This window comes from Pteronotus mesoamericanus, unplaced genomic scaffold (assembly GCF_021234165.1).
Source record: "Pteronotus mesoamericanus isolate MK-2021 breed Mesoamerican mustached bat unplaced genomic scaffold, CSHL_Meso_final contig_657, whole genome shotgun sequence".
Classification (NCBI taxonomy): domain Eukaryota; kingdom Metazoa; phylum Chordata; class Mammalia; order Chiroptera; family Mormoopidae; genus Pteronotus; species Pteronotus mesoamericanus.
The window spans coordinates 6,679,073-6,692,100 of NW_026555229.1; the positions used below are offsets into that span (position 1 = coordinate 6,679,073).

Sequence of the window (13,028 nt, forward strand, 5' to 3'; positions counted from 1 at the left end):
TCCCCCGCACCAGGCAGGGGAGGGCGGAGCAGCAGAGGGCGGCGCAGAGGAAAGGAAGCTGGGGCACCCGTTTCAGCAGCTCTCGGCCTGTGTCTGCTCTGCCTGCCTTCCCCGGCAGAACTGCTGGGAGCCCGCCCGGCAGTGCACACCAGTGGGACTGGTTCAGGGATCAGGCGGCGGGGGTGTGGTGGGGGGGGCCTTCGGGAGAGCTGGTCTGGGCCCGCCTTCCGGCCAATTTCAAGAGCAGCGTCCATGCTTGACTACCCCCCTCTCCACCCGGCCGGACAGAAGCTGTTAGAACAAACCTCAGCAGGGTTAGGGCAGACACGCCATCAGACCGAAGCTGACCCTTGCAGGATGCACAAGGCTAGGCCTTCCCCTTACCCCCACCCTACCCCCACCCGCCACCCCCATCCCCACGCCTCTTCTGGCCTTTCTTCTTCAGCCACTGACTAGACAAACCCTTGCCCAGTCGACATCTTCTATCCAGACTTCAGCTAACTCTTTAGGTACTGCTTCAAATCTCGGAGGACTGATGATTGAATTCTGGAGCTTAGGGATTCTCTGAGGCCCTGTGGGCACACAACTCAGACTGTGGGTGGAAATTATAAGGAGGCAAGTTTTTGAGGGAAGCCTGCTATAATGATCAGAGTTGCCTAGACTGTCCCCAAAAGTGGTCTTGAGTACCCTCTCCCCACCCCCGCCCCCACCTCTGCTGCCCATCTGCGAGAGTGTGCGAGCTGAGGCTGAGAAGTCACAGGTCAGGAATTCTGAAGAGGAGAGTCTTGTCCGAAGGCTGGCTGCATGACTCCTCGGATCAAGGGGGAGACCCCCGTCCCCTCTCAGCTCTGTGATGCCTGCGGTTCTGTAACAGCAGGACTGCCGTGTGACGTGCTGGCCTCTCTGAACTGGGCTTGCCCGTGTACAAGAGTGAGGGGGAAGGGACCAGTGTTTACTTTTCAGATCCTACCATGTGCCAAGCACCGTTCCAGATTCTCCCTCAAAAGTTATCTCCCTTTATCCTCCCCATATCCAGAAAAGCAGATCTTCTAATACCCATTTTACAATAGACACACTGAGACTTGGAGGGATTTGGGGACTTACCGCAGGTCCTATAGTTCCAGTATTAGAATGCACATCTGTCTGACCCAAAGCTTTACTTTTCACACTTTTCCTTCCCAAAACCTCCCTGCTGGTTTTTCCCATTGGAAGCCCCCACTGCCAACACACACCTGATCTTTATTTATCTGGATCCTGCCCCTCATTCAGAGTCTAGATCCAGTCCCACACTCTGGAGGAGCCCTCCATCCCAGCTTGGCCTGTAGGGATGGCCCTCCTCCCAAATAATTAAAGGGAGAGAGACTGGGTTTCTGACATGGGAATAGAGGGAAGGGTGCATAAGAAAGAATAGAAATCATTAAAACAATGTTGCAGGGATCAAGTTCAAAATGAATTCTTATGCCCTGGCTGATACAGCTCAGTGGATTGAGTGCTGGCCTGCAAACCGAGGGGTCGCCAGTTCAATTCCCAGTCAGGGCACATGCCTGGGTTGCGGGCCAGGTCCCCGGTGGGGAGCACACAAGAGGCAATGACACATTGATGTTTCTCTCCCTCTCTTTCTCCCTCTCTTCCTCTCTCTCTAAAAATAAATAAATAAAATCTAAAAAACATAATGAATCCTTAGATGAGTGGGACTTTCATCTCAAAGGTATGTGAGGGGGCAGGCAGTCCATCTTCTTGGCCCTGTTCAACAAAGATGGCTCCAGTTCCCAATGGCCGCTTCTCTTATGTCCAGGAGGATGAGGAGGTTAAGCCGCAGGTTCAGAAATCAACAAACATGTCAGCCACACATACCGAGTGCCGCCATATGCCATGTCCTTTACACACTTCTTTAAGGCTCAGGACAACCCCATGAGGTAGGTGCCCTCATCTCCATGGTACAGATAAGGAAATGGGGCCCAGGAATGAAGCAACTGGCCCAAGGGACACAATTTGTAAGGGCTAGCGCCAGCACCTAACCCAGCTCTGTCTCACTCTGGAGTCTTGAGCGGTTTCTGCTCTAGGCAGTTCTGCTTCCACCCCTCCACCCTCATCCCCACCTCAGGCAGAGCCTCTGAGCACTTTAGAGCCCCCAGCCCAGGATATGGGGGCTTCTGTTTCTAACTGCTGAAGACCTGGGGGTGGTCTGAGTTACCCCTGGATGAGAGGGAGGTGTTAGGGTAGCCAGTGAAAGGACCTTTCCCATGACAGTTTCTTTGGTCTGAGTGTGTCCTCTCCAAAATTCCTACGATGCATCCCAAGCCCCAAGGGAGGTGGGGCCTTTGTGGAGCCCTCAGGAATGGAATTAGTGCACTTATCAAAGCGGTTCCAGACAGATGCCTCACCCTGTGCCCCGTGAGGCCAGTGAGAAGGCACCGGCTGTGACTCAGGACGAGAGCCTTCATCAGAATGTGACCGTGCCTGCACCTTGAGCTTGGCCTTCCACCCTCCAGACTGAGAATCAAATGTCCTTTGTTTATAACCTACCCAATCTGTTATATTCTGTTATAGCAACCCAAATGAGCTAACGCAGGAAGTCCTTTGTGCTGGGGGCTAAATAAATGTGCAGTGCACCGTGACAACTATTGAGTGACCTCCATGGTGACTGCATACCGCGGCTTCTCCTGAACGGACCTAGCTTCTGGTATCTTGCGGGTCACACCAGGTGAGGCTGCATGTCATGACCTTTTGGCCCACCTGGGGCCACTCAGCCTCACGCTGGAGCCTGGCCCCAAACTCAGAGGACTCAGTTTCATGAGATGGCTGGGTGTGCCCTCACTCCCTGAACCTTGAGCATAAGGGAGCAGAGATTCTAAAATGTCACGGACCAGGGTGGATGCTGGGGCAAGGACCTGAGTGGAGACTGTGACCCAGAGAGAAACTGGCTTGGCAGGGGCTGGGGAGGTGCGAGCTTGCCCCCTCAGAGCCACTTTTGAACCTTTTAACTAACACTGCTCATGGCTCCACTGTCTGCTTCCCCGGGGCCGCCCAGGGTAATGTGACAGCTGGAGGAGTGAGGTCCCCTTCCAGTGCCAAATTTCCAGCCTCGAATGTGCAGGCGGATGCCTGGGCACGTGGGTCTGCTCCAGGGGCCTGCCGCGTGGCACTGTGGCCTTCATTTTTCCAGGTGGTTTGGGGGTCTGAAGTGCTGTGGACTAAGGGCAGTGCCCCCCACATTCCTGCCTTTTTGCCTGGCCACAGCTCACACTTTGCTGAAGTAGGTGGCCACCTCCTTGCGTGGAGGCCGGGGTTCACCTCCAGCCCAGCCATTGCCCATCAGTGGCTCCTCTTGGCCCAGCCGCAGAGGCGGCTTGCATTTGTGCCAGCTCGTGAGCAGCCTGTTCATGGTGCCTTGATCGGTGATGCCTCGAAGCTTCTCCCTCTCCTCCTTGGCCCCATCGGTGGTAGCTGCGGCAGTTGGGTCAGCTGGGGCTGTGGCCAGCACCCCATGGGTGTGACCCAGTTCCAGGTCATGGTTCATAGCTTCGAAAAACTGCTGGATACAGACCTTGGCAAAGGCCTTGGCGTGCTCTGTGCATGTCTCGTCGAAGAGCTTGCGTTCAATGTCGATATAGTGGGACCAGTACTTGCTTTTGAGGAAGGCGGCCTGCGTAAAACAGGGCCTCACAGAGCGCACGACAAATGCCAGCAGTGTGGTCAGCAGCACAAAGGACCAGCCTAGTGCCTGCAAGGGAGAGAAGAAAGAGTCAGCCAGGCTCTGGCTGGTGTGACTCACTTGCTTGGGCGTTGTCCTGCAAACTGGAAGGTCGTTGGTTCAATTCCCGGTCAGGGCACATGCCTAGATTTCAGGTTGGGTCTGGTCCCCAGTCAAAGCACGTGCAAAAGGCAACCGATAGATGTGTCTCTCTCACATCAATGTTTTTCTCCCTCTCTTTCTCCCCCCTCCCCTCTCTCTAGAATCACTTTTTTAAAAAAAGAAATAAAAAGAGTCAGCAGGCACTGCCCACCAGCATTCCCAGCCTGTCTACTGCCACGCCTCCCCCCTCATTGCACTCTCTATGTGAGAGTAAGTAAAATGTTCTTTGTGTGGGCCTAGCACCCAACACACGGGAGTTGATCAGGAAGACCCTGGAGTTAGGCAGCCTGAGTTTGGATCCTGTCTCCAATACTTTCTAGTTGACCAGGAGTAAGGTGACTTCTCACCTATAAGTGGGGCTGGTGGCACTATTCCCATAGGATCGTTGTGGGACTAAATGTAATATTAAACTTAGCACAGGGCCTGGTTCATAGTTAGTGCTCAGTAACTGGGAGGCACTGTAAGTATGCCAGTAGGGCCTTGCTGACCTTCCTTCTGGGAGCCTTCCTCGGCCTCCCCAGGCCGTATCTTTCCATCCCTCCTGCTATTGTCCTCCATTCACTCACCCGCACTGACTGCCTCCTCTCTGTGGGCTCCGAGCTGGGCCCTCGGGGTCACAGGGACAACTCAGACAGTCACCCAAACTCTGCTGAGCAACACTGAGCGTTCAGGTGCTGGCTCAGTTCTGTCAACCGCCCCCTGTGGGCAAGGTCAGGATGCTCCCCACCCCCGCCCCGACCGGTGCTTCAGGGTCAGCCCTCAGCGGCACAGTGTTTGGCCAAACAGAAAGCGGGGAGGCAGAGCAAGCGTCAAGTGGGGCGCTGTGGAGCATGTGGGGGGGGGGCCGGGCACCCCCTTTGCTGCTCCTTGAGGACATGGAGGCCCTGGGCGACTGTGTCTCCTGAAGTTTCAAATAAATCTGGAAATCTGCTTTTTATGTAAAAACTTCTGGTTTTTCGATGTTGCCAATGAATTCTAAAGCTGAATTTTTAATTCAGCCTCTAAAGGCCAAATGAATGATGCCTACAGGCTAGGCAGCCTGTCCTCCAGGAGCCCTTTTAGATTGTGATGTGGTGTGAAGGTCAAGTGGAGGGAGAGACAGGACACACAGAGGACCGGCCTTTGCATGGTGCCAAATAGCTCACTGAACGGTCACTTCTTCCTCGGAACTCCCTTTTCTTTCTCCTCGTGTGTCCTTCTCCCTCCTTTCTTTCCTGTTTTTCTCTTTTCATTTGGCTCCCCTCACCAAAGGAATAACAGGTTTTTAGCAAGTCGCCTCCTATCGCCACAAAGGCACATCTGTGTAATCCTCCTTGCTCAGGTAGTTTAGCAGGGAGACAACAACACCCTGAAGTTAACAGTGAAAAAACAAATCAGGTGGAGGGACAGCTGCCCCAAGCCCTGAGGCCTGGAATGGAAGATGGGACAAGTGCCCGGAGGAGAGAGGCACAGGTTTGGGAGGGAATCAGAGTACATATCAGACACTCAGAGTATGAGATTCACAGGGGGCTCACAGTGGTGGTACAGGCCCCCAGGAGGGAGTTCTGGGCTGGAGGGAGGGAGCCAAGTGCCCGGGCTCGCTGGAGCAGAGTGCGCATGTTTCTCTTCCCCTTGCAGGGCAGGCCCGGGCCCAGCCCCAGCCTCCTCCTCGAACAGCTCCTGGCCCATGGATGCTGCCCGGTTGCCCTCCCCACACTGCGATGGCTGCAGGGGAGGCCTGAGGGGCTCCGGTGGGTGAGTGCCCAGAGGGGCAGCGGATGTGGGGGTGAGGCTGGGGAGACCCAAGTACTGGGTTTCCCATAAGTGGGCCCCTCCAACTCTGCCTCTAGGGCACATCCCAACAAGTGTATCCCCCTCACCCAATCCCTCTGTTCCAGGGGCACCTGGACCCTCAGCTCCCACTCCCCAATCAGAGAGGTACAATCTGGGGGCATTTGCCAGGGAAATGTACCCAAATGTCCCAGCTACCCACTGGCATTGCCACTGTCCCGGCCTTCCCCTGGAAGAGGGGAAGGATGCAAATTTCCCCAGGCTTCCAAGCAGGGGCTCAGGATGGAGGGTTCGGGGCTGGCTGCACCACTGGGTCTGCTCTGAGGACCTCAGGACAGGGCACAGGCCTCTGGACTTAAGCAGTCATAGCACTTTCCCCAGGGGGCCCTGATCTGAATACGGACACATGGCCCTCAGAAGCCCCTGCCTCACTTGGGAAATAAGCCCCCGCCCCTGGAGCTCCCTTTGAGGGGGAGTCCCAGTCTGTTGGGGAAACATGACTGTTCTTGAGGAGGCCCCATTCTGAGAGGTGTGGGAATTGGGTCCCTGCAGAGAGACCTAGGTCTGTTTGAGGAAACCTAGCCCAGAGCCACCTGTCCCCCTCACCTGGGAGATGCAGCGCAGGTAGCGAACGGCCACCTCACGGGCCAGCAGCCAGTCACCATCATAGATCTCTGGGCAGGGCACCCGGGCCAGCAGGCGGGCGAGCTCAGGCGGAGGCAGGCCAGGCACCAGGCTGCCGTTGCCCAGCACAGTCACGGGCACAGCCGTGCAGAAGGCACAGAGGAAGCACTTGCCATCGAGCAGCGTGACGGCCACCCAGACAACAGGTGCAATGAGGGCGCGCTGCGCCATGGAGCAGAACATGTAGCGAAGCACGGCGGGGTCCTTGGCCCGGCGGCCCGGCGGTCGCTTCCACTCCTCCGCCAGCATGGACACGTTGTTGTTCAGGACCAGGCCGAGCAGAAAGAGCACCAGGGGCGGCACGAGCAGGATGCCGGCGCTATAGGCAGCGTTGTAGCCAGGCAGGCAGGGGCAGTTGAAATCGAAGGCTGAGTATATCTGGGCGCTGGCCAAGGCCATGATGCCGCAAATGCCATTCATGAAGGACTCCTGGTTGGACTGCAGGAACTGGAAGACCATCCGGAACTTGTCCATCGCGCCCCCCACGAGGCCTGGTGGCCTCCTCCAACCTCACCGCTGCCTCCAGGATGGGCCCTGTTGTCCACTGTGCCCACCGGGCGCCCACCTCATGGCTGAGACAGGCAGAGCTCGGGGCCGTGGCTGAGGTCACTGTCTCTTTGAGGAACCTTCTGGTCAGGTGCTGGCCGAGAGACACACGGTGGCCAACCCTGTGGGTGTAGCCGGGATTCTGCCCCTCCCTTCCCGGGCCTCTCTCTCCACAGCCACCTCCGGCACAGGGAAACCACCAGGGCCACACCTGATGGGGACCAGCTCTCTATGGGTATGGGAGGAGGGCAAGGCGGTTCAGACACAGGGATGGAGTTTGGGACAACTCAGGGCTGCTGCAGAGGCCTGAGCTTCGGAGCCTTGTCCCCTGGGCTCCTCGGAAGCATGCCGCCTTCTTCCTGTCTTTCCCATTGGGATTTTCCTCCGTGCGGTATTGGGGCCCAAGAGGACTCCGCCACGAGTTCAGACAATGATGGTACGATGCTGGAGTGACGGCAATGATAGTGGCGCCTGTAATGGGGGTGATAATGGTGTTGCTGGGGCTGCTGCTGCTGGTGATGGCGGTGGTGCTGGCGATGGCAGTGTTGGTGTTGGGGATGGCGCTGATGGAGGTGAAGGTGGTGATGGTGGTGACGGGGATGGTGACAGTGGTGACAATGTCAGTGACCGCAGTTAAGGTGGTGATGGTGGCGATAACAGCAGTGGTAGCGATGGTAGTAGCGATTGTGGGCACCATCAGAATGGTGGCGGTGGTGGCAGTGATGGTGACGATGGTGGTGACGGCGGTAACGGTAGTGACTGGGGCGATGGTGTCGGTCACGGTGGGGATATGGTCGTGGTCGTGGTGGACACAGTGCTATTGCAGCATGGCGTAGAGTAAGGAGCCCTCAGTTGGGAGCCGGAGGATTTATATCTGAGAGGTTCCCGGGCCCCCTCCCTACTGGCCAGGGAGCTGCGGCCTGGGAGCGTAATGCAGGTGCTTTTATGTCTGTTGGCTTCTGCCTCTGGGGTGTCTGTGTGTGTGTAGACTGGGTGAAAAATCCTTTCCTGGCTCCGCCTCCTACTTCTCCTGCCCCAGATTAAAAGATAAAGGCAGGATGGGGGAGGGTTTCATGCCTGGAGCTCAGGTCTCCAGACTGTCCGTGGGAACCAGGCCAGGGCCCCTCCCATCAAAGTGCAGAGGCGCTTGAAGGGCTCCCTTTGATGCCCACCAGTTCTCCCAGAAGAGCAGGTTAGACCCAGCTCCAGCCAGACGGCTCCTGTCTGGGGCGAGAGTGTGTGGCTGGGGCTGACACAGAGCAAGAGCCTGGACAGGCTGGCTCCACAGGGCCCACAAGTCTGTGCGTCCCAGGGGGTGCCACGTGTGTGCACTGTGGCTTTGGGCCTCGGTACCTGTGTATCTGCATGTGTATATGTAACCACATTAGTGGCCTGTGTGTCTCTGTGTGATCAGCCAGAACTTGCATTGACCAGGCCTTTCTGCGTCAGGCCCTATGCCAGCACCTTACATGCATCACCTCATGTAATCCTCATACAACCCTGTAGAATGGGTGCTATTGTCCCCATTTTACCCAAGTGGGGACTGGGGCTCGGAGAGGTTAAGTTACTACTAAAGTTTACACAGGCTAAGTGGGAAGAGGGGGCAGGAAAGTGCTTTTTGGCTTCTCTTCCTATTCAACCAGCCTGGGTGGAAAAGATAGTGTCACAAATAGGATACAGGTATAGAACGATGTTATTCTCCTCAGCCCTCAGGCTGGGCCTGTGGCAAATAGAGTCCTTAGGCTGGTGGCCTCTGAAGGACCCTTTTTGGGGGCTCCTGAAGGGGTACCCACAGGGGGAGAACAGGATGAGGGAGATCCAGCCGAGGACACACTGCTGTGTTGACGTGCGTGGCTGATGGGGTCCGAGCTGCGGCAGAGTCGGGCACAGTCCCCGGCGGGGAGAGGTGGGGTGCGGAGGCGCGGGAGCGAGCCGCCTGGGGTCTCTGTCTTCTCCAGTGGACGCGGCCCTCAGCCAACGTGCCTATGAAGTGTGCCCCAGCTGGCTGCACGGCGCTGCTCTCACCGCATATACGCTCTGTGCAAATTCTAACTCCAGTGTCACTTTAAAATACTTGAAATGAAACAGTTTGGCTCCTAAACCTAGTATTCTCACTTTACAAGAATGTTGTTTACAGTTATTGAAAGTAAAAGATGAGCGCTGGAGTGTTTACATACCATTCAGACTCTCGTAAACTTTTGAATGGTTGTAAAAATTAGTTTGACATTTATCACCTACTTGGGCCATGTCTTCTGTAAACATGGTATTTTTACATGGGTGGTATTTATCAAACATTTGAAGAGATCATTACTAAGGAGCATTGCGGGGGGTGGGGGGTGGGTGAACATGGTCAAAAGGTACAAACTTCCAGTTATAAAATAAATAAATCTTGGGATGTCATGTAAAGCACGGTAATAATACTGCATTGTATATTTAAAAATAGCAAAAAAAAAGCAAATCTTACCAGTTCTCATTGTAAAAAAAGGAACGTGTGACTATGTGAGGTGAAAAATATTAACCAGACTTATTGTGGTGATCAATTCGTAATATAAACATATATCAAATCATTACGTTGTACACCTGAAATATAATATTATATGTCAATTATACTCAATTTTTAAAAAAGAATCTTCAATAGGATCTGCCTGTGGTCATTGCAAAATCTGATGTTAAAAAGTTGTGCTCACTGAAGTAAGCTCACGTTTCTCATTTGAAGAAGCCTGGGAGACTTCCTTTGGCTGTTTTTACACCAAAGCAGTATTTAATATCTGTTCTAATACTTTACGCTACATTTTTCTTATAATTCTACAAGATAAAAAGACGCCATCGGTTTTCCACTGAGTCCTGTATAGATGTCTCCAAACTCCCTCCGTTTGCCCTGGTGTCCTGGGTCAATCAATGTCTCTAAGCGCCAGTATGTGAGGGTTAGGAACCTTTGCCTCCGAAGGGTGCGGACTGGGGCAGGTGTCCTGTGAGGGAGACTGTGGGGGTGGCGTCTTGAGCGGCAGCGAAGGCCAGAGCTGTGTCAGTGACCACAGAAGGGACACGAGGCTGCGAAGGGGGAGCTCCTTCGCTATCGCCCCTTTACTTGTGCTGCCCCCCGCCTGCAGTGCCGCCTGCCCTCACTCTGCCCACTCTAATCCACTTCAAGGCCCTGCCCATTAGCTCAGGGTTTCGTTCACTGAATAGCTGACTTTTTTCTTAGCAAGAAACCATATCACAGAGAGGATAAGAGCAACCTACTTAAGGACCTGGGTTCATGTCTCTACCCTGCCACATACTATCCAGGGTCCTTGGGCAAGGCGTTTAACCTCTGGGTGCCACAGTCTTCGCAGCTGTTCATGGGGAGGATAAATGAGCTTGTCTCTCGGGTTGTGTTGAGGATTCAGTGAGGTTAGCACCATGCCAGGCCCATAGCGACCGCGCAGTAAGTGATCATTACAACCTGGTAATAGTAATAATCATCATCTTTGCACCTGAGCTTTTCTTTGAAAACGTGTGTTTAGTTTCCCATTGCTGCTGTAAAAAATCACCACAGACTTAGTGGTTTAACACAACACAAATTTATTCTCATAGTTCTAGGGGTCAGGAGTCTAAACTAGGTCTCAATGGGCTGAGAATCAAGGCATTGGCCAGCTGTGTTCCTTCCAGAGGCTCCAGGGGCGAATCAATTCCCTGGCCTTCTCCAGCTTCTAGAAGGAACCCACATTTCCTGGCTTGTGGCTCCGCATCACTCTAGCCTCTGCCTCTGTCATCACAGCTCTGCCTCCGACCTTGCTGCCTCCCTCTTACAAGGACGCTTGTGATTACGTGGGACCCGCTGCATCATCTAGGAGAGTCTCCCCATCTCCAGATTGTTAACATAGACACATCTGGGAAGTCGCCTGTGGAGGCCACACATTCCCAGGTTCCGGAGATTAGGAGGTGAACCTCGGGGGCCCCTTGTTCTATCTGCTCAAGGAGAGGGCTCCAGGAGTGCATTGAGCAGTGCTTGTGTCTTCTCCACCTCTCCCGAGTGCGGGACTAGGTGGAGATGGAAAGCAGGATGTCACGACCCTGCTCAAACTTTCTGATGTGGCGGCAGCAAACTCAGCCACAGCCACCACGGTGGGACATGCACGGGCCCTTGGCCTCCTGCCCTCAGGAGTGCCATCCTGGCACCCACCCCGGTGCTGGAGGAGTTAAGTGTCATGAAAAGCAGCGTGCAAAGGGGGCCTCTGCTGAGCGGTGCTGGCCCTTTAGGAAAATGTCTAATTTGCATAGGAGGGCAGAGTGGGAGGTGCTCCAGTGGGTGCTGCTCTCCCCTAGCAGCAGGCCAGGCGGAGAGGGAGGAGCACCCAGAGAGCAGGGCAGCGGAGGAGGCAGCAGCCACCAGTGAGATGTGGCTGCCCCAGCCGCTTGAGTGCTGCCAGGCTGTGTGAGCAGAGGTATGAGGTCTTCACCTAAGGATACACATGCTTGTTGAATGAATAAATGAAACATGTGCCATGCCCCTTCCCCAATTCTTTGCCTTCATTCTTGCTGTTTCCTTCCTTGAGGTGCTCTGCCCCACCCCAGTGTCTTCTCTACTTGTCAAAACCCTCCCCATCCTTCGAGACCCGTTCAAATGAAGCCTTCTCTGATCCCCCAGTTTGGAGCCATTATTCTCTATGCTAACTCCCTGTGGCACCTGGCTTGCCTCTATCCGCTTTTGCTGTGGCTGATAGTGATTTCTGTACCCATCGCTGACTGCCTCTCTGTTAAACAGCAAGCTCCCTGTTGGCAGGCTCTATCGTGTGCATGCTCCCTTCCCTAGTCCCTGGCACAGGGCTGTCCATACAGTAGGTGCTCTGTAAGTGCTCCATATAAGAAGGTAAGAGTATTGATGGCCATCGGCGGCTTTTTACTGGTCCAGATGCTGCATCCTTGCAGCCCAATAGGAGAGAGGCCCCCGGACCTCCTTTCCCCAGGCTGGGATCTCACCAGTGCTGACTGGGCCATATTCAGGCTCTCTCAACTCCCTCCCCACCCAATCCCTGCTAACACTTTGCCTAAACCTTGCCCCACCCCAGTGTCATTTGTGATATTTGCATGTCCTGACCACAGCAGGGTAAGTTGGGGGAGGCTGAACTGCAGAGATTGTTTGGTCTTACAAGGTCCCTTGGCAAGAGCCCAGGAGAGCAGATGTGGCTAGCCTGATACAGAGGGGGCTGGGCTCTCGGGGGGCATCTGGAGGCCCCTGGACTGCCTCTAGGCCCTGAGGACAGAGAAGCATGGGGCTGCATGAAGACCATAGCAGGGGTATGTGTGGTGAGTGAGTGAGTCATTAGGGAGGAGCAGGGACCCAGTGGAGTTCACAGAACAGGCTAGACCTTCCCCACCCTTCCTGTTAGGGTCACCAGACATTGAGTGGCAGTTTTGCTTTCTTTCTTTCTTTTCCTTTTTTTAGCAAGATCTAACCCCGGCGTTTCAAGTGTCTTCATACCAGAGCCAGACCCCACATCCACACTTGGCCCAGAGGTTTTTAGACGTTGGAACTCACCGAATCTTCATGTTCCAAGTGGAGATGTCTGGGTCTGCCTCCACCCTGATTTGAAGATCTGGTCCTTACACCATACACCAGGGGAAATGCTCACCAGGATACCGGCTTCTTGCTGAGGGTAGTGGGTAGATACCCCTGGAAGTGCTTAAGGAAGGAGGCAGCCTTACAAAGAGCTGCTGAGCTCGGGCCACAGGTGGTGGGGACGGTGGGGAGTGGGGAGGTGAGGGAGGAAGCACCTGCTGACTGAAGGTGGGCAGAAAAGCAGGGCTGAGGAAGGAGCTGCCCCTTTAAGAGGGCTGTACCTTTAAGAGGGCTGCCCCAGGCAGGGCTGCTTGGCCTTGGTCTGCTAGATGTGGTGGGACTCCGGTGGGACTCGGGAAGCTGGGGGCAGGAAGGGTGAACCATCCTGACATTCACAAACAGAAAAATCCCCTGGACAGGAAGATATAAAACTATTCATGTGCAGTAGCCAGCAAGAGGCACTAATCATCACTTGCAAGAGAAACTCAACAAGCAGGGCTTGCTGGAGCTTCCTCAGAGAACCCTGGTGGAAGCAGCAGGAAACCCAACCAGAGCACTGAAAACAAATACACAAACAAACTATCTAGAGGGCTAATGCAGTAGTTTCAGAACTGACTCTGGAGCCAGGCC

At 54.7% G+C, this 13,028-nt stretch overlaps 1 protein-coding gene across 1 annotated transcript; it reads right to left on the bottom strand.

The window, feature by feature from the left end:
• Positions 1-3,241: 3,241 nt before the first annotated feature.
• Positions 3,242-6,784, bottom strand: CALHM1 (calcium homeostasis modulator 1). The gene is made up of 2 exons (XM_054581747.1): positions 6,233-6,784; positions 3,242-3,724 (listed from the first exon to the last, which is right to left on the bottom strand). Exons 1-2 carry the CDS (start codon positions 6,782-6,784, stop codon positions 3,242-3,244), a joined length of 1,035 nt encoding a protein of 344 aa, XP_054437722.1.
• Positions 6,785-13,028: the final 6,244 nt, after the last annotated feature.

Coding starts and splice junctions, on each gene's coding strand:
- CALHM1 (XM_054581747.1), bottom strand. CDS start 6,784: ATGGACAAGTTCCGGATGGTCTTCCAGTTCCTGCAGTCCAACCAGGAG. Junction 3,725..6,232: donor ACCTGCGCTGCATCTCCCAG/GTGAGGGGGACA, acceptor TCTCCCTTGCAG/GCACTAGGCTGGTCCTTTGT.